The sequence below is a fragment of the Canis lupus genome, chromosome 26 (assembly GCF_048164855.1).
Source record: "Canis lupus baileyi chromosome 26, mCanLup2.hap1, whole genome shotgun sequence".
NCBI classification, from domain to species: Eukaryota; Metazoa; Chordata; class Mammalia; order Carnivora; family Canidae; genus Canis; species Canis lupus.
Window position 1 is genome coordinate 35,195,481 of NC_132863.1, and position 19,794 is coordinate 35,215,274.

Below are 19,794 nucleotides of genomic sequence, written 5' to 3' on the forward strand. Positions count from 1 at the left end.
ATCCCGCAGGGGGGCTGGGGTTCGCCCAGGCCTACCCAGGATTCCCAAGTCCCTCCCGGAGCGGAGGGCCCGGGATTCCCGGGAGGCTCCGGGGAGCGGGCGGGGCCGGGGGCGGGGCGGCGGCAGGAAGCGGCCGGAGCGGCGCTGGGAGCGGCCTGGGCCCGGCGAAGCCCGGCCGGCCTCGGTAAGCTGCCGGGGCTGCAGCCCGGCCCCCGGGGTACCGTGCGCCCCTGAGCGCAGGAGGGAGAGACGCACGAGCGGGCGGGAGAGACGAGGGGAGCCTCGCGGCCTCTCCCGGCAAGAGCGCGGCCCTAAGTCTGCGCGGGGAGTGGGGGGCGGCGACGCCTGCGGCCCGCGGGACCCCCAACGGGCTGGGGCGGGGCCTCCGCGGCGCCCCTCCCCCCGCCGCCTGGGCCCCGCCCCTCCTCCCCGCGCGGGGCCCAGGGTCTCCCTCCGGCCCCCGCCCAGGACCCAGCGTGGCGCGCTCCCCCCAGGGTGCCATGGCCTCGCGGCTCCTGCACCGGCTGCGGCACGCCCTGGCCGGCGACAACCCGGGGGAGGCGGCGGCCGGCCCGGAGGCCGAGCAGTTCCCGGAGAGCTCGGAGCTGGAGGACGACGACGCCGAGGGCCTGTCCTCCCGCCTCAGCGGCACCCTCAGCTTCACCAGCGCCGAGGACGAAGAGGACGAGGACGACGAGGACGACGGGGAGGTTGGCCCCGACCCCCTGCCCTCCGGGGACGGGGCATCGGGAGAAGATGCAGGCGAGTTCCCGAGGACAGGCGGGAACCCTGGGGCTCCATTAGGCCTCCACCCTAGCCCTGTTCCCCAGCCACCTCTTGGCTGTGTGACCTTGAGAGAGTCACAACACCTCTCTGAGCCAAGTTTTCCCTCGTGTCAAATGGGGTAAATCACTCCCACCTCGAGGCTGCTGCGGGCATTAAACGTACAGGGTCTGGGATACAAATCGTAATAATGTGCTTGCCATGTTTTGCGGGATGGAGGTATTTAGAGCCTACTATCTGCCAGGCATGGTTTTGGCACCTGGCCCCTCTCTGGCCCTCAGTTTCCATTTATGTCAAATGGAAATAAAGCCTATCTCACCTGTTGGGAGGATGAGGGTGGGCATCATACACAGTTTATGTCTAACTTAGCCCCAGGCCCACTGATGTGACTGGTCGTGTGCTCATGCAGAACGGAGCCCCCCACCTGATGGGCAGCGGGGCAGTCAGCCCCTGGCAAGGCAGTTGCAGGATTTCTGGAAGAAGTCCCGGAACACCTTGGTGCCCCAGCGGCTGCTCTTCGAGGTGACCAGCGCCAACGTGGTCAAGGACCCACCCTCCAAGTACGTGGTGAGTGAGGGCCCAGGAACTCCTGGGCTGTGAGTCTAAGTCTGGCTAAGAGAAAGGGAGGAAAGACTCCCAACTTCCTGCAGCGGTGGGGGGCTGTGGGGCGTGGCTATATAGTTATAAATGGTCATCTCATTTTAGAAATGGGGAAACTGAGGCCAGAAAGGGGATGTAACTTGATCAAGTCCTTAGGCAAATGACAGCTTTCTGAGGGATTATGGACCTGCCCCCATCCTGGTTTGGAGACTAAGAAAACTGGTGTGTGCGCCCCACCCCCACCCCAGATTTTGCAAACCCTAGCAAAATACAAGATATACAGAAAAGAATATTATGTGGGTCAGACCTGAGACCCAAGTTGCATTGGTTAGTGGCTAAAACGGGTTTTCGATCCAGACCTTGATTCAAACTCTACTTTTTCCCAGCTGTTTGACCTGGGGTGAGATGTGTAACCTTGGTGACCCTCTTTCCTCATTTCAGCGGTGAGGATAAAGCAGAGAATTGTTGCAGAAATTAAACGAGACAGAAAAAAAAATAAAATAAAATAAAAAATAAACGAGACAGAGATGCCCAGGTGGCTCAGCAGTTTAGCACTGCTTTCGGCTCAGGGCATGATCCTGAGTGCCAGGATCAAGTCCCACATCGGGCTCCCAGCATGGAGCCTGCTTCTCTCTCTACCTGTCTCTGCCTCTCTCTGTGTCTCTCATGAATGAATAAATAAAATCCTTAAAAAGAAAAAAAAAATGAGATAGTGCAGAGAGAGCCCTTAGCACTGTGCCTGGCGTTATGAAGTGCTTGATAAAATGGTAGTTCCATTATCCTGACTTAACTTTGGCTTGAAAATGTCTGGCATCTAGGACCTGTTGTGGCCTCCTTACAGCCCAGGTGAATCAGTCCCCAGGCACCCACAGTGTACACAGTAATCTTGTTCTGACAGCTAGATTTAGGGGGTAGGTGGGGTTGGGATGAAGAGCAGTGTGGGGGAGGGCCTTGGAGTCTAGTTTTCCTTGCCATGGAAGGGAGAAGCTGGCATGGGAGAATGAGGTCTGCCAGTCCTGAAACCCAGCCTGACCTGGCCAGTCCTGGCAGACTCAGACTTCCTTCATCTTCACCACCCTCCTCCATTTCTGACTCAGCAGGAAAGGGGCCTGGAGCCCTGTCCCACATCTGGGCCTCTCCATTCCTTTCTGCTGCTGTTAGTCAACGAGGGCCACGCCCATGGGGTGACTGCTCCAATTTGAGCAGGGATTGACTCTGATGATCTAGTCTTAAGTGGCAAGAGTCCCAGCCAGGCGTCATGCACAGGAAAGGGACCCTGAGGAGCAGCCGAGCAGCAGGGAAGTATGGGGTGAATCTGGGAAGAGAATGACAAGATAGAGCAGGAGGGCCAGATATGCCCTGGCCCATGTCTGGGGAGACAAGTCCCCTCCTCTGTCCAATGGGACCCTAAATTCCCGATTTAACTTTTCCTGGGGGTTGAAAGCCCAGGCTGTGGAATTAAGCAGGCCTGGCTATTTCCCAGCTGTGACTTAGAGGACATCTTTGAGCCCTTTGTCCCTCGTGGAGCCCACTTCCTCTGCTGTCAAACAGAGGCAGGGACTCCTTACTTACTGTGCTTCATAGTAAAGTGCCCAGCACAGCACATCATGGCACAGGGCAGGTGCTCAGTTAATGGAGCTACTGTTATTATTTTCTATCTTGGCAGAACATTACAAAGGTCAGATGATAATGGATATAAAATGTTTCCTTTCTGCCCAAAACTTAAAAATAAAAGTAAAAGCTACATGAATATAAGGGGTCATTTTAGACAATGCTTCCTGAAGTATATTTTGCAGGAAACTGGTTTCCTGGAATGTTAATAACTGTTTCTTAAAAAAAAAAAAAAAAATGAAGCCACTATGTTTTGGGACTGCAGAATTGAATGAGAGTAAAATAAATTTCTTAAAGATTAAACTTTTTAATCCTTGATTTTTTTTAAGATTTTATTTATTTATTCATGAGACACACAGAAAGGGAGAGAAGCACAGACACAGTCAGAGGGAGTAGCAGGCTCCATGCAAGGATCCCGATGCGGGACTCGATCCCGGGACTCCAGGATCACACCCTGGGCCGAAGGCAGGCATCACTGCTGAGCCATCCAGGGATCCCCAACCCTTGATATTAATGTACTTTGAGAGAAGCAAAGAATAGACCAGAGGTGGCTAGAATATTGGTGGTTTCAAAGAACAAATTTGAGAGAGAGAAGTCGGGGTTTGATGTTAGCATGCCTTCACCATATCATGCCTCACTAACCTTTTTAAACCTGGTGGGTCAACATTATTACAGAGTAATCTATATTCCGGTGCTCAGACCTCGGGGAAGCTTCATGGTCATCTTGATCAGCGTTTCTCAAACATCAGTCATTTCAGTGCCACCTTCATGATTCCTGTCCTAGCTAAATACTACTTGTATCATCCCTTGCTTACCATTTTTCTTTAAGTCCATCTATTTTTTTTCATAAGTTTAAAAGACTTTAAAGCACTACTGTGTGTGGAAAGCCTTGCTTGCCAGAAAAAGAACCATAAAAATTAATTGATTAAATCCAATAAAAGCAGTGAAAATGAAAACTCATTAAAACCCTGCATGAATGCTGTTGCCTGAAGACCCAGACCTGAGATTTGTTTCCTAGCTCTTTTTTCTTTTTTAAGATTTTATGTATTTATTCATGAGAGGCAGAGAGAGAGAGAGAGAGAGGCAGAGACACAGGCAGAAGGAGAAGCAGGCTCCATGCAGGGAGCCCAACGTGGGACTTGATTCCGGGTCTCCAGGATCAGGCCCTGGGCTGAAGGCGGCACTAAACTGCTGAGCCACCTGGGCTGCCCCTGTTTTCTGCTCTTTTCTGAAAGTGGAGATGAGAAGTGTTGGAGAAGTGCATTTTAAAAACTAAACTGAGAGCTTCTCAGCTTGTAGTCAGGATCCAAAGAGAATTAGGGGGGAGTCATCTCCTGTCTCTGATTCAGTATTACTCCAGCACATACCACCTAAAATCTCAGGACCAACATCTATATATTTTCTAAGTGGACGGACACTGACCTAGGCCAATGTTTCATTCACTAGAGAGGAAAGGAAACCCAAGGGGGTACTGCTTTGCAGATGACACACCGAGAGGGAATAGCTGACCAGGGGTTAGGACCTGAGCCCAGGCCCTGATGTCCTGTTCACAATGATAGCTATTGGGGCTATCTGAAGACCTCTCCTCTGGTCTGGTTTGGAATAACCTGGCTCTGGATGTGGGGGCTCTGTGTCCAGAGTGGAACAAAGTCCCAAGCTGGTCTTGAAGGCTGGTTCAGAGGCCCAGGAGATCAGCCTGGGTTCCAGCTCGCAACTGGTTTACCAGAGGGGCTGTCAGAAGAGCGAACTACCCGATCAGAAGGGAGTGCTCCCTGGAAGGGGCAAAAAGGGCTGGCAGCTCCAGGCACTGAAGCTCATCTCTGTCTTTCTCTCCCTGTGCTGCCTTGGGCGTGGGTCGTTTCAGACGAGCCTCAGGTAAGATGAAGCTGGGCTACCTGGCTGCTGCCCCTGCAGCTCCCACCCTCCCGGGCCCAGTCTCTGGAGCAAAGGGAAGAAGTGGGTGAACACAGTTTGAGGTGTGGGTGTGGGGAGGGAAGGGACGCATAGACAACTCACACCTGTCCTGACCCCACCCTCCCCACAGCTCTACACCCTCGCCGTGATGGGTCCAGGGCCACCCAGTCGCCAGCCGGCCCAGATCTCTCGCCGCTACTCGGACTTTGAGCGGTTGCACCGAAACCTGCAGCGACAGTTCCGGGGCCCCATGGCTGCCATCTCATTCCCCCGGAAGCGCCTGCGCCGGAATTTTACCGCAGAGACCATTGCCCGCCGCAGCCGGGCCTTCGAGCAGTTTCTGAGCCACCTGCAGGCAGTGCCTGAGCTGCGCCAGGCCCCAGACCTACAGGACTTCTTTGTGCTGCCTGAGCTGCGGCGGGCACAAAGCCTCACCTGCACCGGCCTCTATCACGAGGCTCTCGCACTCTGGGCCAACGCCTGGCAGCTGCAAACCCAGCTGGGCACCCCCTTGGGCCCTGACCGCCCTCTGCTGACCCTGGCTGGGCTGGCCGTGTGCCACCAGGAGCTGGAGGACCCTGGGGAGGCCCGGGCGTGCTGCGAGAGAGCCTTGCAACTGCTGGGGGACAAGAACCCCCACCCTCTGTTGGCACCCTTTCTGGAGGCCCATGTGCGGCTCTCCTGGCGGCTTGGCCTGGACAAGCGCCAATCTGAGGCCCGGCTCCAGGCCCTGCAGGAGGCGGGCCTGACCCCCACACCACCCCCCAGTCTCAAAGAATTGCTCATCAAGGAAGTACTGGACTGACCTTGCCTAGACTTCAGGCCACTGTGGGGAGAGGCACTGCCCAAGGACAGGGGGCTGGCGGGCAGTGAGTATGACAGCTGGGAAGCTGGGGGTGGGGTGCTGGGAACCCCTAGAAGTCCTATGGAGAATCTATAGTAGACCAAGGAAACCTGTTCTTTCTGTTGAGCTGGACTCAGGACAAGCTTCAGCTGGGGTTGCCCTGGGATGGTGCAGGGAGGAAGTCTGCTGCAGCTCATGAACGCCTGGGGACTAAGCCCCAGGGTAGGTCAGTGTTCCCTCTTCCTTGGCCAGAGGGCCAGGGATTCTGCCTCCAGAGTCCTGGAGTAGGGCTGCGGTCTGGCCCGGGGGAATTAAAGGCCGGCAGCTCCAGTGGTACTAGTCTCTTTATTGGGTTTGCGGACAGAAGGCCCAGCCCTCGACTGTAGGAAGTTGCGGGGAGAGGGGCAATCCTTGAAGCCCTAGGCCGAGCTGGTCCCTCTGGCTACAGCTTGCTCTTTGAGGCCCAGGGCTTCACTCGGATCACACCCTCCTGGGCACAGGACACAGCCAGGACGCCATCCCGACGCCACAGCCGCCCTTGGACCAGCCCCCGGGAGCCACCTGTGGGTGAGGAGAAGGGTGAGAAGGGCATTCTCTCTCCTTCACAGCACAGCCAACATGCTCCTTGAAAAGTGTCCAGCCCATCTGGCTGCCCCATACAAGGGCACACCAAGTGTTGTGGCTTCTCCCAACTCTAAGTGGCCCTTTATGAGCCTAGTATGGATTGTCCCTGGGGGTAACTCCTGTGGGAACCTCACTTGACAGTTTAAAAGCACTTTCACATATCCACTGGCTTCCTCAAAAAGCTCACAGGGGGAAGAATTCTGAGGGCAGTCTGGGGTCAGAAGCTTGGCTAAATAGATCCACCCCACCCTGGCCACTTGTGGTAGGAAACCTGGCAGTTCCCTAATAAATCAAACCGGGGCCTCCAGGGTGGTAATTCACCAAAAATACCCCTATCTTCACCCCTAGCAGGAAAAAGGGGGTTGGAGAGGGCCTGGGGCCATCACATCTGGCCTCCCTCCCTCCCTGCCTGGAGGCTCCCTTACTAGCCTTGGGCCTGAGTAGAAGAAGCCACTGGTCCCCCTGATGCAGAGTAGAGCTTAGTTCTCCTAGTAGCCAAGTGAAGCAGGCCTCAGCCCATTTTCCAGATGAAGACACTGAACTCCACAGAGCCTCAGGTACTCGGCGATGAGGAGCTGGCCAAACTCGACTCTATGTGTCCTAACTCCCAAGTTTGCTGATCCTGTGTGGTGACGCTATTGGTTCTGGAGAGTTCCCCTTCCCCTGAGGAGAGAATCCCTTTCGTTCTGTTCCTGTTTTACAGAGCAAGGCCTTTTTTCATTTGAAATGTACTTCCCAGGAGAGGAGCCCAGGGCTCTGAGACTAGGCGGTGATGAACTAGTCTGGGCTTCTCTGTGAACTAACAAGCAGCCAAGTGGCGGAACCCTTAGAGACTACGGAGGACCCTGAACCCCACCCAGATGGTTAATCAGCACTATTGCTCGAAGACCTGCTTAAAAATAGTTTCCTGGATTTCATCCAAGACCTGCTGAGTCAGAATCTTGGGGGTGAAATCTGAGAATCTATTTTGAAAAAGCTCCCCCAACTGGCAATCTGATGTGCCACCAGGTTCAGATACCACAGCTCTAGGGGTATCTAGAATAAATAAAAACAAATAGGGGACCCTATTTGTTTAGATGGAGAAACAGGCTAAGAGAAAAGCTGGGACTTTCCCAGGATCACACAGAGAATCTGAAGTGCTTCTGGGACCAGAACTGGGTCTCTCATCCTCCCTGCATATTAGAGAAATGAAGCTGACCCCTTTCAAGCCTCACACTGGAAGACAAGAATGCCAGAGCCTAGGGGGGCAGGATCAGAGAAAGCAGGCTTCCTGCCCTCCCCCCACCTCAATCCCTTGTCCCATGTGGCCCCGTACTCACCAGCCCAGGGGCTCTCACACTCATAGAGCATCCAGTGGTCAGCTCGGAAGGGAGTGTGGAACCACATGGAGTGGTCCAAAGAGACCATGAAGTGCACCTTGTACTGCCACTGGTGAGGCAGCAGCGCTGTGCCCAGGAAGGCGTAGTCCGAGATGTAGGCAGCCACGCAGCAGTGCATCTTCATGTCGCCCTCCCCTGCAACATGTGCCTGTCCCGTCAGCCCCGCACTCCTGGGCTTTATAGCTCAGGACCTGCAGAGAGGCGGGCCTAGAGGGGCTGCCATGCACAGATATGTAGACTGCATAAGGGCACCTGGCCCCAGGTATATGAGCCAGGTAATAAAGGAGGTAGGGAGGGGCAGAGGGCAGGGGTAGGTGAGGACTGAATTCCAGTCTTCCCTCCCTAAGTCTCCCACACTCCGCCCCCTAAGGGGTGTCTTCCAGCTTGCACAGAGCTACCATAAGGTTAGCAGGGGTCCTGGAGAATCTCGGCAAAGCACCTTGCTTCCCCAGAAAGGGCCTACATTGAGGTTAATATAGTCACCTCCCCTTTATCCTCACATAAGTGGCCAAGAGAAGCCAACTTCCCCATCACGCCAACAAGGAAACAGGCCCAGAGAGGGGAAGTAACATGCTCAATGCCACAAAGGGCATACGAGGTCCAGGCCTAGTCCCTGAAGTGTTTTCTTCTAGTCCTTGGGGTCCTCTTACCAATGTAGCCCCGGGCTCGCACCCAGAACATCTGCTTAGGCTCCATGCTCTGCAGCTGGCTCAGGGTAGGCGGGTTTACTGGCTTGATCTCAATGGGCACCTCCTTGGCAGCAATTCGGTTCAGTCCTACTCGGTACTTCTCTTGGAGGTTGGGGTCCCTGAAAGTAAAGGGGAAAGGGAGACCCTCTCTGAGCTGCTTCTGTGGCCCCTTCCTTCCTCCATGGGGGCTCCTGACTTTTCCCCACAGCTCCCCTTCCATCCAACAGGCAGAAGAGCATAGTGTCTGAATCCCTTCTTTGCCGTGTATGAGCCCTGTGAACTTAAGTTTGTAACCTCCCTGAACCTATCTTCCCATCTGCAGAATGTAGGTAATGACAGCAACCTATCTAACACTGCAGGGTGGCAAGGTGGACCCCGTAAGAGGCACTGCCCTAAGCATTTCACATGTCGTGACTACCTCGTCATAACAACCCTGTAAGACAATGCCACCATCATCATCCCCATCTGATAACTGAACTGAACTAAGCACTGGGGAGTCCAAGAAGCTTGCTCAGGAAGTGGAGAAAGCAGGATGTGGACCCAAGTGGTCTGGTTCCATGGTTCAAGCTTTTACCCACTTCGCTATTCACAACTTTCAGGAAGCAGGCTGCACAACCTGGAGCCTCGGACTGGCCTACCTAATCCTCAGCAATTGGGAAGACTGTGTTCCCGGAAGGAAAAGCCCATCTCCAGGGAAGCCCCTCCACCCAGTAGCAACCACTCCGAGTGCTCTTCACCAGGGTTTCCATTTTCACCCCCACCCTCTAGGTCTGCCTGTCCTGCAGACCTTATGTGACGATGGCATGTTCTGTATCTGCACTGTCCACTCTGCTAGCTGACCTTATGTGACGATGGCATGTTCTGTACCTGCACTGTCCACTCTGCTAGCTGCAAGCCACATGTGGCTACTGAGTGCTTGAAGTGTGGCTACTGTGACCGACAGAATTGTTGATTCTACTGAATGTTACTTTAATATAGCCACATGTGGCTAGTGGCTTCCTTGGATAGCACAGCTCTCTATTTAGGGACCTTTAAGAATGATGTCCTCCTTTCATCTCAGCAAACATTTTTAGCTCTGAGAGCAGACCAGGCTCTGTGCTTATTCCTCTCTAATGGTAGTGGTATAACTACAATTCACTGAGCTGTCACAAAGTGATTTATTGTCTTTTACCTCACTTAATCCTCATAGCAGCTTTATGAGGTAGGAATTACAATTAGCACCCTTTTATAACCGTGAACAGAGGCTCAGAGTGGGAAAGCAAGTTGCTCAACCTCACACAGCCAGCAGAAAGAGTCTAGATTTGAACCCAGGCCTTTACCAAATGATCAAACCCACATCTATCCCATCAATAATCTGCTGCCTCCCCAGCATGCAGCACAGGACAGGGGAGCTCTCCTTATGATACAGCTGTGAGGTAGCCAGGACAAACATAGCCAGTCCCAATTTTTAGACAAAGAACCAGGTCTCTGACAGGCTGGGAAGTTGGGCAAAGTCACACAGCAGCAGGTGAGTACTAACAGAGGCACAGACCTAGCCAGAACCCATGTGTCGGGATCCCTGGGTGGCGCAGCGGTTTGGCGCCTGCCTTTGGCCCAGGGCGCGATCCTGGAGACCCGGGATCAAATCCCACGTTGGGCTCCCGGTGCATGGAGCCTGCTTCTCCCTCTGCCCATGTCTCTGCCTCTCTCTCTCTCTGTGACTATCATAAATAAATAAAAAAAATTAAAAAAAAAAAAAAAAAAAGAACCCATGTGTCGTCCTGTGTCAGGACCCAGAGCTCTTTTCACTGCCCCAGCATTTTTCCAACTTTATTAGCTGTGATCCAAGAAAGGAATATGTTTCACCAGGTGATACGGAAAATATTTAACACACACTAAAGAAAAGGTAGCAGGGACTGTCACTCTCTGCCAGGTATTACCTCCTAGGCTGCTGGACCATGAGTGATTCCCAAAGGAGGAGAGGGATCACTCAAGGCCTGGAGAGGTATATACCATGTGATTAGAGAAGTATTTCAAAATTTTAACAACCAGGAAAGCTGCAATAGTACCCGAACTGGCTGAATCATACACTCTGCCTTTATAGCCTTACCTGACACACTTGCCTGTGCCCCATACTTACACCAGAGAGACACCCAACGGAAACTCAAGTTTTACAGAAGGGGTCTTACCCTTAAGGCACACAATACGCTCCAGTATCTGTGTTGTTTTGTTTTGTTTTGTTTTAAATACCAGTCAAGACCCACTAAAGGATTCTATGACCTACTCACAGATGACAACTGCAGTTGTCCCAGAGCCTCGGGGTCTCTTACCTTAAATACTGGTCGATGAGGGCCTCATGGTCAAGCAGCTGTTCAGGCGGGGGCACATTGGGCATGGAAAACTGGTGCTGCGCAGGGCTGGGCTGAGTCTGCTGGAAGGAGGCCTGGCAGATGAATATGGGCTTGCCGTGCTGCACAGCCTTCACAGAGCGTACTGAGAAGCTCGTCCCTGTTCGTGTCCGCTCCACCTGGTACAGCACCGGCACTTTTGGGTCCCCTGCGGGGAACACAAGTGACACAGTGAGTCCTAGGAAGCCACCAGAGGAGCAGTCATCGTCACCATGGCTGGACAGTCACCTCTGCTACTTGTATTCTGTTCCTTTTCGGCCCAGTAGTCCCTAACTGAGGCCTGCTAGGGCCCGGGAACTAGGGGTACAACAAGTACCAGCACCTGTCACTGGGCACTCCAGCACAAGTGGAGCTCCTCTCTCTCAACAGCACAGAACACAGGGACATTGCCATGTTCCCTGCATTTGCATACTGTCCCTGCCGCTCACTGGCTGTGTAGCCTTGGAAAAAGAAATCCCTGAGCGCTTTACCCATCTGTAAGATAGGGATCATCAGTGCTTGTACTTCTCAGTATTTTAAGGAGAATTAAATCAGTCATAGTTGCAAAGCATTTAAAATAGTGTCCAGCACACAGTAAGTGCTCTATATGTTTGTTAAAGAAAATAAGTCATCCCAGCTTTTGTCTTGCTTCCATCTGTGACTGGGGGATCTTGTCATGAGTCCAGGACTATTCTTTAGATCAGAGGTCAGCAACTCTGGCCTGCTACCTTCTTTTTTTTTTTTTTTTTTTTTTTGAACAAGCAAAAGCTATTTCTTCAGAGTTTAGTATAGCAAGGGAGTCAGTTACCATCACTTATGTCTGGCAGAAACTCAAAGGCAGGCAAAGGAGTGGGAAAGCATTATTGTGAAAAAAAAGATTCACACTATACCACAACTGGAGGCTGTTGGCATGAGGAATCTGTAGGGAAGCTAATTAGAAGCAGGGCATCCTATATAATTGGAGAGGTATGCATATTTGGCTTTCTCTGGTTGGTTCTAAGTTGGAAGTGGGGACAAGAATTAGAGAAGCTATCAGCTTTTAATCAAGTCTTTGGTGTTTGGGGCTGATTATTACAGGGGCTATGCTCTGGCTTCCCGGACTGGTTGATAGGGATGGTGGCCTGACTTCCTACAAGTCTGACATATAGACAGTGGGTTGGCTTCCTGTGCTGCTTGCTGCCAACTACGGATGAGTTCTATCTTTTTTTAAAGATTTATTTAGGGGCACCTGGTAGCTCAGTCAGTTAAGCAATTGCTTTTGGCTCAGATCATGGTCCCAGACTCCTGGGACCCTGTTCAGTGGGGAGTCCGCTTCTCTCTCTCCCTCTGCCTGCCACTCCCCCTGCTTGTGCTCTCTTATGCTCTCTAATAAATCAAGTCTTTTTAAAAAAAGCTTTATTGGGCAGCCCAGGTGGCTCAGCAGGTTAGCGCCACCTTCAGCCCAGGGCATGATCCTGGAGACCTGGGATCGAGTCCCATGTCCGGCTCCCTGCATGGAGCCGGCTTCTCCCTCTGCCTGTGTCTCTGCCTCTCTCTCCCTCTCTGTGTCTCTCTCATGAATGAATAAATAAAATCTTTTTAAAAAATGAAAATAAATAAAAAAGATTTATTTATCTATTGGTGGAGGGAGAAAATCTTCAAGCAGACTCCACGCTGAGCACAGAGCCCAACATGGGGCTCAATATCATGATCTCACGACCCATGATATCATGACCTGAGGAGAAACAGAGTCGGCTGCTCAAACAACTGAGCCGACTGAGCCTCCCAGGCACCCCAGAGTTCTCTTTTTATATATGGCCTAGCCATCATTTGTCTCTTCATTCTCTCAGGAAAAACCATCGTCAGTCACTTTGTCCTAGATGCGAACAGCAGTCACTTGGCCCTTCTCTCTTGGGTGTCTGCAACCCCAGTGTAGTATGGAAGTCACTGGCTCTGCATTGAGGCCTATTAGTTAGTCCTCAACAAACTGGTCTGGAGGGTTTTGGGGAAGAGAGAGTCTCCTTGGTGTCCCTGAAGTCCTTCAGTGTCTCTCTGATTCGGGCCGATGTTGGAGAACTCGGACACCTTAGCAGTGAGACATCTTGGGGATGATTTTCAATATTCAGACAAAGAAGCAGATCTCCAGAGGTGTTGCTTCCTCCACCATCATCCAAATGAGAAGCCCACCAGGCACTAGAGGCTCATTCAACAGCAATATACATCACCATCTGAAGCTGGTTGGTTTGCTCAGCAGCCTGCTGGCTGGCAGTGCCAAAGGGGCATTTTTATCAGAATGGGTGTTCTTCAAGGTTGAAGGCCTTTAGGAAGGGCTTCCCAAAAGTCTAGATCCTAGAAATAGCTACATGTGCAGTCTGATTTCAGGAGCTGGAAAGGAACCCTCCTTTCCCTACCAGCAAACTTAAAAAAGGAGAAGGAAAAAAAAAAAAAAAAAAAGGCTCTAATCCAATCCTTAGGCTGTAGCTAAAACATAGTACTTCCAGTTACTAGTGATTTACTTTTCAGTGTGAATGAATTCCAGACCTGTTCTTGGCCACTGTTATTGGAACAGAGTAGATAGGCCCTGAAATATATTGAAGGAAGGGGACAAATGGTTGTGGAGTGACTGCTGGATACCAGGTGGCATTAAAAACTAGAGCAGGTTGGGGTGCCTGGGTGGCTCCGTCAGTTAAGCATCTAGCTGGATTTCAGCTCAGATCACGATCTCAAGGTTGTGATAGAGACCCCTTCTCCCACTGCACTGAGCTCCATACTCAGCAGCAAGCCTGCTTAAAAATTCCCCTCTGGGGGGCAGCCCGGGTGGCTCAGCGATTTAGGGCCACCTTCAGCCCAGGGCGTGATCCTGGAGTTCCGGGACCAAGTTCCACGTCAGGCTCCCAGCATGCAGCCTGCTTCTCCCTCTGCCTGTGTCTCTGCCTCTTTCTCTTTCTCTCTCTCTGTCTCTCATGAATAAATAAATAAAATCCTTAAAAAAAAAGAATTCCCCTCTGCATACCCCACCAACACAGTCACTCCCTAAAATAAATAAATCTTAAAAAAAAAAAAAAAAAGACACTAAGGCAAGTTTTCTCCAGTGGGTCTCACAATAGCTATGCAAAGTAAGTTTTATCTCCATTGAACAGATGAGGAAACTGATGCTATTAATAACATTTTCCTGACTACACATAAGCCCATTTACATATTGTCTGTTGTTGCCTTTGCCCTAAAAAATCTGAAATATTTTTTTTTCAAGAAGGCTCCATGCCGGTATTATGCTGAGTGAAATAAGTCAATTGGAGAAGGACAAACATTATATGGTCTCATTCATTTGGGGAATATAAAAAATAATGAAAGGGAATAAAGGGGAAAGGAGAAAAAATAAGTGGGAAATATCAGAAAGGGAGACAGAACATGAAAGACTCCTAACTCTGGGAAACGAACTAGGGGTGGTGGAAGGGGAGGTGGGCGGGAGGTGGGGGTGACTGGGTGGTGGGCACTGAGGTGGGCACCTGACGGGATGAGCACTGGGTGTTATTCTGTATGTTGACAAACTGAACACCAATAAAAATAAATTCATTAAAAAAAAAAAAAAGAAGGCTCCATGCCCAACATGGGGCTTGAACTCATGACCCTGAGATCAAGTGTCACATGCTCCACGGACTGAGCCAGCTAGGTGCTCCAACACATTAAATATTTTTTTATCTGGCCCTTTACAGAATAATGTTTGATGATTCAACTCTAGATTTGCCAACCTCTAAACCTATGCCAAGTCAGATGACTCCTGTACTACATTTTTCTATGTCTTTAGAGAAATACCTTAAAAAAAATTTGAACTATCATTTTATCCAGGATTTTTTTTTTTTAAAGATTTTATTTATTTATTCATGAGAGAGACAGAGAGAGAGGGGCAGAGACACAGAAGGAGGGAGAAGTAGGCTCCATGCCGGGAGCCTGATGTGGGACTCAATCCCGGGACTCCAGGATCACGCACACCCTGGGCTGAAGGCAGGCGTTAAACCGCTGAGCCACCCAGGGATCCCCCCTTATCCAGGATTTTTAAAAAAAGAATTGATATATGATAAATAGCCAAGGATAACAACCCCTACCCCAGCATCAAGCTGTCTTGCAACCTTTCAAGAAGCAGGTAAGGACACAAATGATTGGTGATTATTTTGAAATAGTAGCGTGGGCATGTCTCATTTCATGCTGCTCCTGGATGGAGACTTTCCAAGGAAAAAGATCCTTCCCCCAGAACCTGGTAGCTCTCCCCTGGTTTGAAATTAATTATCTCCCAAGACTGAAAGAGAATAGCAAAGGGGGGAGGACAGAGTATGGAGCTTGAAGAAATACACACTCAGGGGGATCCCTGGGTGGCGCAGTGGTTTAGCGCCTGCCTTTGGCCCAGGGCGCAATCCTGGAGACCCGGGATCGAATCCCACGTCAGGCTCCCGGTGCATGGGGCCTGCTTCTCCCTCTGCCTGTGTCTCTGCCCCTCTCTCTCTCTCTCTCTCTGTGTGACTATCATAAATAAATAAAAATTAAAAAAAAAAAAAAAAAAAAGAGATACACACTCAGGTTTAAATCCTGGCTCTGCCTCCCTGAACGCTCTGGGAGCTGGTTACATAACCTCTTCCGGTCCCTATTTCCTTAGAGGTGGAATGGTGGCAGGCAGGCATGCCCACCCCTCATGTTTACTTAGAAGGACCAAACAAGGGACACCTGGGTGGCTCAGTGGTTTAGCAGACATCTGCCTGAATGTGTTCCTGGGGTCCCAGGGTTCTGGGATTGAGTTCCACATTGGGCTCCCCGTAGGGAGCCTGCTTCTCCCTCTATGTCTCTGCCTCTCTGTGTGCCTCTCATGAATAAATAAACAAAATCTTAAAAAAAAAAAAAAAAAAAAGGAGCAAACAAGATAAGGTACATAGCTATTCTCTTTATCATGCAAATTTTACTTATTCCTATAAGCTCCTCATCAAAAAATAGTTCTCATTTATGGAAAACCAGCAATAGTCCAGGGCCTGCACTAGATACTTTACCTGAGAAGACCCAGAATTCTTTCAGAAACAAAAGAAAGAAGCCCATTCAGAGGGATCAGGTAATGCCCTCATTGCCACAAAACAAAACAAAACTATCTCATTGGGCTAAAGGATTACTGTATCAAGGCCTAGCCCTTTTGGAGCTTACAATTAAACTGAAGAAGAGTCCATCTGCTCCCAGCTAGCATAAAGGTAAGAATGGGGCTGACCCCACAGTAAGTATTCAAATACTTTACAGAAATGATTGTCAGGGGGGCACCTGGGTGGCTCAGCAGTTGAGCGTCTGCCTTTGGCTCAGAGCCTGATCCCCGATTCCCAGGATCAAGTCCCACATTGGGCTTCCTGCATGGAGCCTGCTTCTCCTCCCTCTGCCTGTGTCTCTGCCTCTCTCATGAATAAATAAATACAATCTTTAAAAATAAAAAAAAAAGAAAGAAAGAAATGATTGTCAGGGAGTTACAGGCAACACCAGGATAGTGGGTAGTAGCATGGGTATGCAGTATGAATAAAAGGGTACACTATTATAACTACACTTGTAAAATGAAGGGGAAAACCTTCCTATTGTTTTCTTAATATAAATCGCATATTGTAAAATTCCATAGATTCTTCTCAGCTCATGGGACTGTGCAGAAGAATTGGAAGCATCTGCCTTAGGAGTGAGGAGAAGGGAGGGAAAGTGAGATTTTTATATTTCTCAAAAGAAAGCATGGGTTTTAAAGGATTGCTCTCTCGTTCCTTTATTTGATTCCAGAGCTACAAGCAGCTGTATGGATCTGGGGCTAGGCTCCTCTCCTTCTCCATTCTTCAGGTGGGATGAACCAAGCCTGGAAGAGATGGGGGATGGAGGTGGGGGTGGTAACTACTCAAGATGGCTTGGTGAGTTAGTGGCAAAGCTGAAACCAGACCCAAGGTTTCTTGATTTGCACACTGGTGCTCTCTTCTCCAAGCCAAGCTGCCTACTGCTGAACTCCTAGCACAGGTGACAGCATCTCTCGGAGGATCCAGTACAGTGCTTGGCACCAAAAGGTGTGTGAAGAATGAACAAAAAACCTGCAGGGAGTAGTTAAGCAACAGAATCTTCTGTCATTCCATGCCAGATAACAAGTCATGTGGAAAACAAAAGCAAAAGAAAAAATTAATTTCCTTACTACTTAAACCCATTGACAAGTCCTTGAAACAGGTAGAGTGATCTCTAGAGACTCAGCTGCCTCCAGGTGAGTACTTTGCTAAGGGCAAGAGGCAATCTTAGTTTAACATTACCCTGACCCTGTAGGATCCTGGAAGTCTTCTTTAGACACGTAGAAATTCCTTTGGAAACTTCCTTTATCTCTACCATATTGGCATGCTGCATGTTGGCAATCACCCAAGCATATGGCCCACCAATACACATCTGAAGGGTCTCATGACTCAGGCTTTTTAAGACAGGAATAAATGACCTTTTCCTAACAATAACTAGCCCCCTCAAGGTCCTGGAAACCTGACTTCTAAAATACCTTGGAAACTTGTGCTGTCCCTAACCCCCATCCAACTTGAAAGTATATAGTCATTTGTCACAATCCCAGTACAGCCTTTTCTGCCCAGAAGTCCTGTTCTCGTGCTCTAGTAAGACCACCTTCTTAGGGAAGCCTGGGTGGCTCAGTTAGTTAAGCATCCGACTCTTGATTTTGGCTCAGATCATGATCTCAGGATGCTCAGCAGGAAGTCTGCTTGAGATTCTCCCTCTCCCTCCTGCTCTCCTCCCCCCACTCTTTCTTTCTAAAAATAAATAAATCTTTAAAAACAAACAGACAGGGACACCTGGGTGGCTCAGTGGTTGAGCATCTGCCTTTGGCTCAGGTTGTGATCCCGGGGTCCTGGGATCTAGTCCCACATCAGATTCCCCGCAAGGGGCCTGCTTCTCCCTCTGCCTATGTCTCTGCCTCTCTCTCTCTCTGTGTGTCTCATGAATGAATAAATAAAATCTTTTTTAAGAAACAATAAAAATAAAACCAAACAAAATCATCTTTTTACATCAAACACATCTCAAGAATTCTTTCTTGATCATTTGCTCTGCCGCCAACATTTCCTCAACAAGCACTCAGTGATCTCATCCGTGTGAAGTCCAACACTCCTCTGGGCCCCAGACCTTGCTCCTCTCTAGGTTCCCCTGAGGGGAATCAACTGTCTCACTCTCCCCTCCCCCACCGCCCTTCCTCCCTCTTCCAGCCCATCAGCCCCCCAAGTCCAGGAACAAGTGGCTGCTGGGCCCTCAGGGTTGGGTTTGGGTATAAAGAGGGGATAGTTTACCTGTCCGTACAAAGTAACAGTGCAGAGAGTGCACATGGAAGTCTTCACTCACAGACTTGGCTGCAGCCACCAGGGCCTGGCCCACAATCTGACCCCCAAACAGCCGCTTGGTTGTGGGTACCCAGTAATGTCTTCCTCTGTGGAGAGAGGGGAAAGCAGGAAATACTTGGGCCAAATCCTGCAACCATCCTATAGGGCAAGACCTCTCAACCTTATTGACGTCTGGGATCCTTCTGAAATCTGGTGAAAGCCATGGACCCTTCTCCCAGGCAAATACCCTTACTCTGCATACAGCATACATATAACTTTAGTGCCTTCAAGACTGCCCAACCCTTCTGTGGGCTTCAGTTAAAGACAAGGAACCAGCTCTCTTCTTTTACCCAAAGAGAACAGGGATCAGAGAGGGAAAGTGACTTGAGTGAGGTCAGTCAACTTAAACATTGCCAGTCCTGAGCAGTGTCTGCGTCTTCTGCCCCCAAGTCCAGTGTTTCTTTCACTGCCGATTCCAGGATAAAGCAGAAGCCTCTCAAGGCCATAAGGGGACCAAGATGATCCCCAAGAGCTGCGGGCAGACTGCGTTCAGGCCTGCCACTTGGGCCTCTCAACTTTAGCCCAGTTCTTCCAAGAACTACAAAGGGTCCTAGAACTCAAAGGGTCCTCAGGCTTTAAGGGTAACCCTCTAGCGCACAGATGAGGAAATGAGGCCCTGGAACTCCAGCTTCCTACCACTGAGGCCAGCTCAGCTCCAACCTAGGTTAGCATTTAAAAAAAAAATATAATGCCTTCCAAGTAGCCCCTCCTAGTCATTTGCAATTCATTAAGTAGGGGGAAGTGAAACTCTAACATTTAAGATTGCCTCTGAAAAGCCAGTAAGAACCCTGACGGCCAAAACTATTAAATCCCTAGCTGCAGAAAAGCATTTAAGTGGTATCTGGAAGGAAACTGGCTCAGATCTCAGGGCAATGAGGTACTAGATCCAAGTGGTGGAAGGTGCGAGGTACGTAAAAGGAAAGAACAGTGAATATGCAAGAAGCTGCTTCTAAATTTTCAACCGGATCAGCTGCGTGCATTTAAGTGACCACCCTTTCTGGGCTGGCCCCTAGGGACAGGACTCCTCCAGAGAGCCTGCTGAGAAGGCTAGCTCAAGCCACCACTTCGTCTGCCCGGATGGCTAGGGCCTCCTAGTGGCGGGGCTGAGCAGACCTGGCGCGCACCGGAGGAAGCTAGGGCAGCGAGACCAGCCAGGTCTGTCAGGGACCAGTTCTCTCCCAGGCGCGGCAGAGCCTGCATCCTGCACAGAGCCCATCCCCGTCCGGGGGGCTATGAGCAGGAGGCAACGCGGTGGCGGCATCGAGGTCGGAAGTCTCTGTCCCAATGTGGGGGGTGGCGGGGGGAGGGGTGCGAGCCAGATGCAGCCGGCTACCTGAACAGATCCACGTCTAGCGGCTCGAGGTTGAGCACGCTGGTAACCAGGACGCTGCGGAGGTCCCCGGAGGGATCGCCGCCGCCCTGCTCATCCTCGGGAGCCTGCCGGGACGCCATGGGGTTCACGCGCGGCCGGCCAGAACACCGCGCTGAGCGGACACGAGGACACCCGCACTGAACGCCGACCTTCTTCCGGCAGCTTGCTCCAGTAACAGGAAATCGCCTCAAGGCCCCCCCGCCCAAGAAAGAGGGGTCCAAGTT

The 19,794-nt window shown here is 50.8% G+C and overlaps 2 protein-coding genes across 6 annotated transcripts; one reads left to right on the plus strand and one right to left on the minus strand.

Annotated features, from left to right (window-relative positions):
- Positions 1 to 108: 108 nt before the first annotated feature.
- On the plus strand, positions 109 to 6,082 carry SNX21 (sorting nexin family member 21). 3 transcript variants are annotated; one of them, XM_072801260.1, is made up of 4 exons: positions 109 to 184; positions 495 to 762; positions 1,193 to 1,350; positions 5,039 to 6,082. In XM_072801260.1, the coding sequence occupies exons 2-4, from the start codon at positions 501 to 503 to the stop codon at positions 5,711 to 5,713; spliced, it is 1,095 nt and encodes a 364-aa protein (XP_072657361.1). In that variant the 5' UTR covers positions 109 to 184; positions 495 to 500; the 3' UTR covers positions 5,714 to 6,082. The 3 variants fall into 3 exon arrangements, with proteins under 3 accessions (XP_072657361.1, XP_072657360.1, XP_072657362.1); XM_072801259.1 differs by lacking the exon at positions 109 to 184 and having other exon boundaries at positions 417 to 762; XM_072801261.1 differs by lacking the exons at positions 109 to 184; positions 495 to 762; positions 1,193 to 1,350 and adding an exon at positions 1,357 to 4,869.
- On the minus strand, positions 6,079 to 19,760 carry ACOT8 (acyl-CoA thioesterase 8). Of its 3 annotated transcripts, XR_012018639.1 has the most exons (7): positions 19,532 to 19,760; positions 18,109 to 18,245; positions 10,754 to 10,979; positions 8,406 to 8,563; positions 7,696 to 7,890; positions 6,806 to 7,039; positions 6,079 to 6,313 (listed from the first exon to the last, which is right to left on the minus strand). XR_012018639.1 is itself a non-coding variant. In XM_072801262.1 (6 exons), exons 1-6 carry the CDS (start codon positions 19,648 to 19,650, stop codon positions 6,195 to 6,197), a joined length of 954 nt encoding a protein of 317 aa, XP_072657363.1. In that variant the 5' UTR covers positions 19,651 to 19,760; the 3' UTR covers positions 6,079 to 6,194. The 3 variants fall into 3 exon arrangements, 2 of the variants coding, with proteins under 2 accessions (XP_072657363.1, XP_072657364.1); XM_072801262.1 differs by lacking the exon at positions 6,806 to 7,039; XM_072801263.1 differs by having other exon boundaries at positions 6,079 to 7,039.
- Between the last annotated feature and the right edge of the window lie 34 nt (positions 19,761 to 19,794).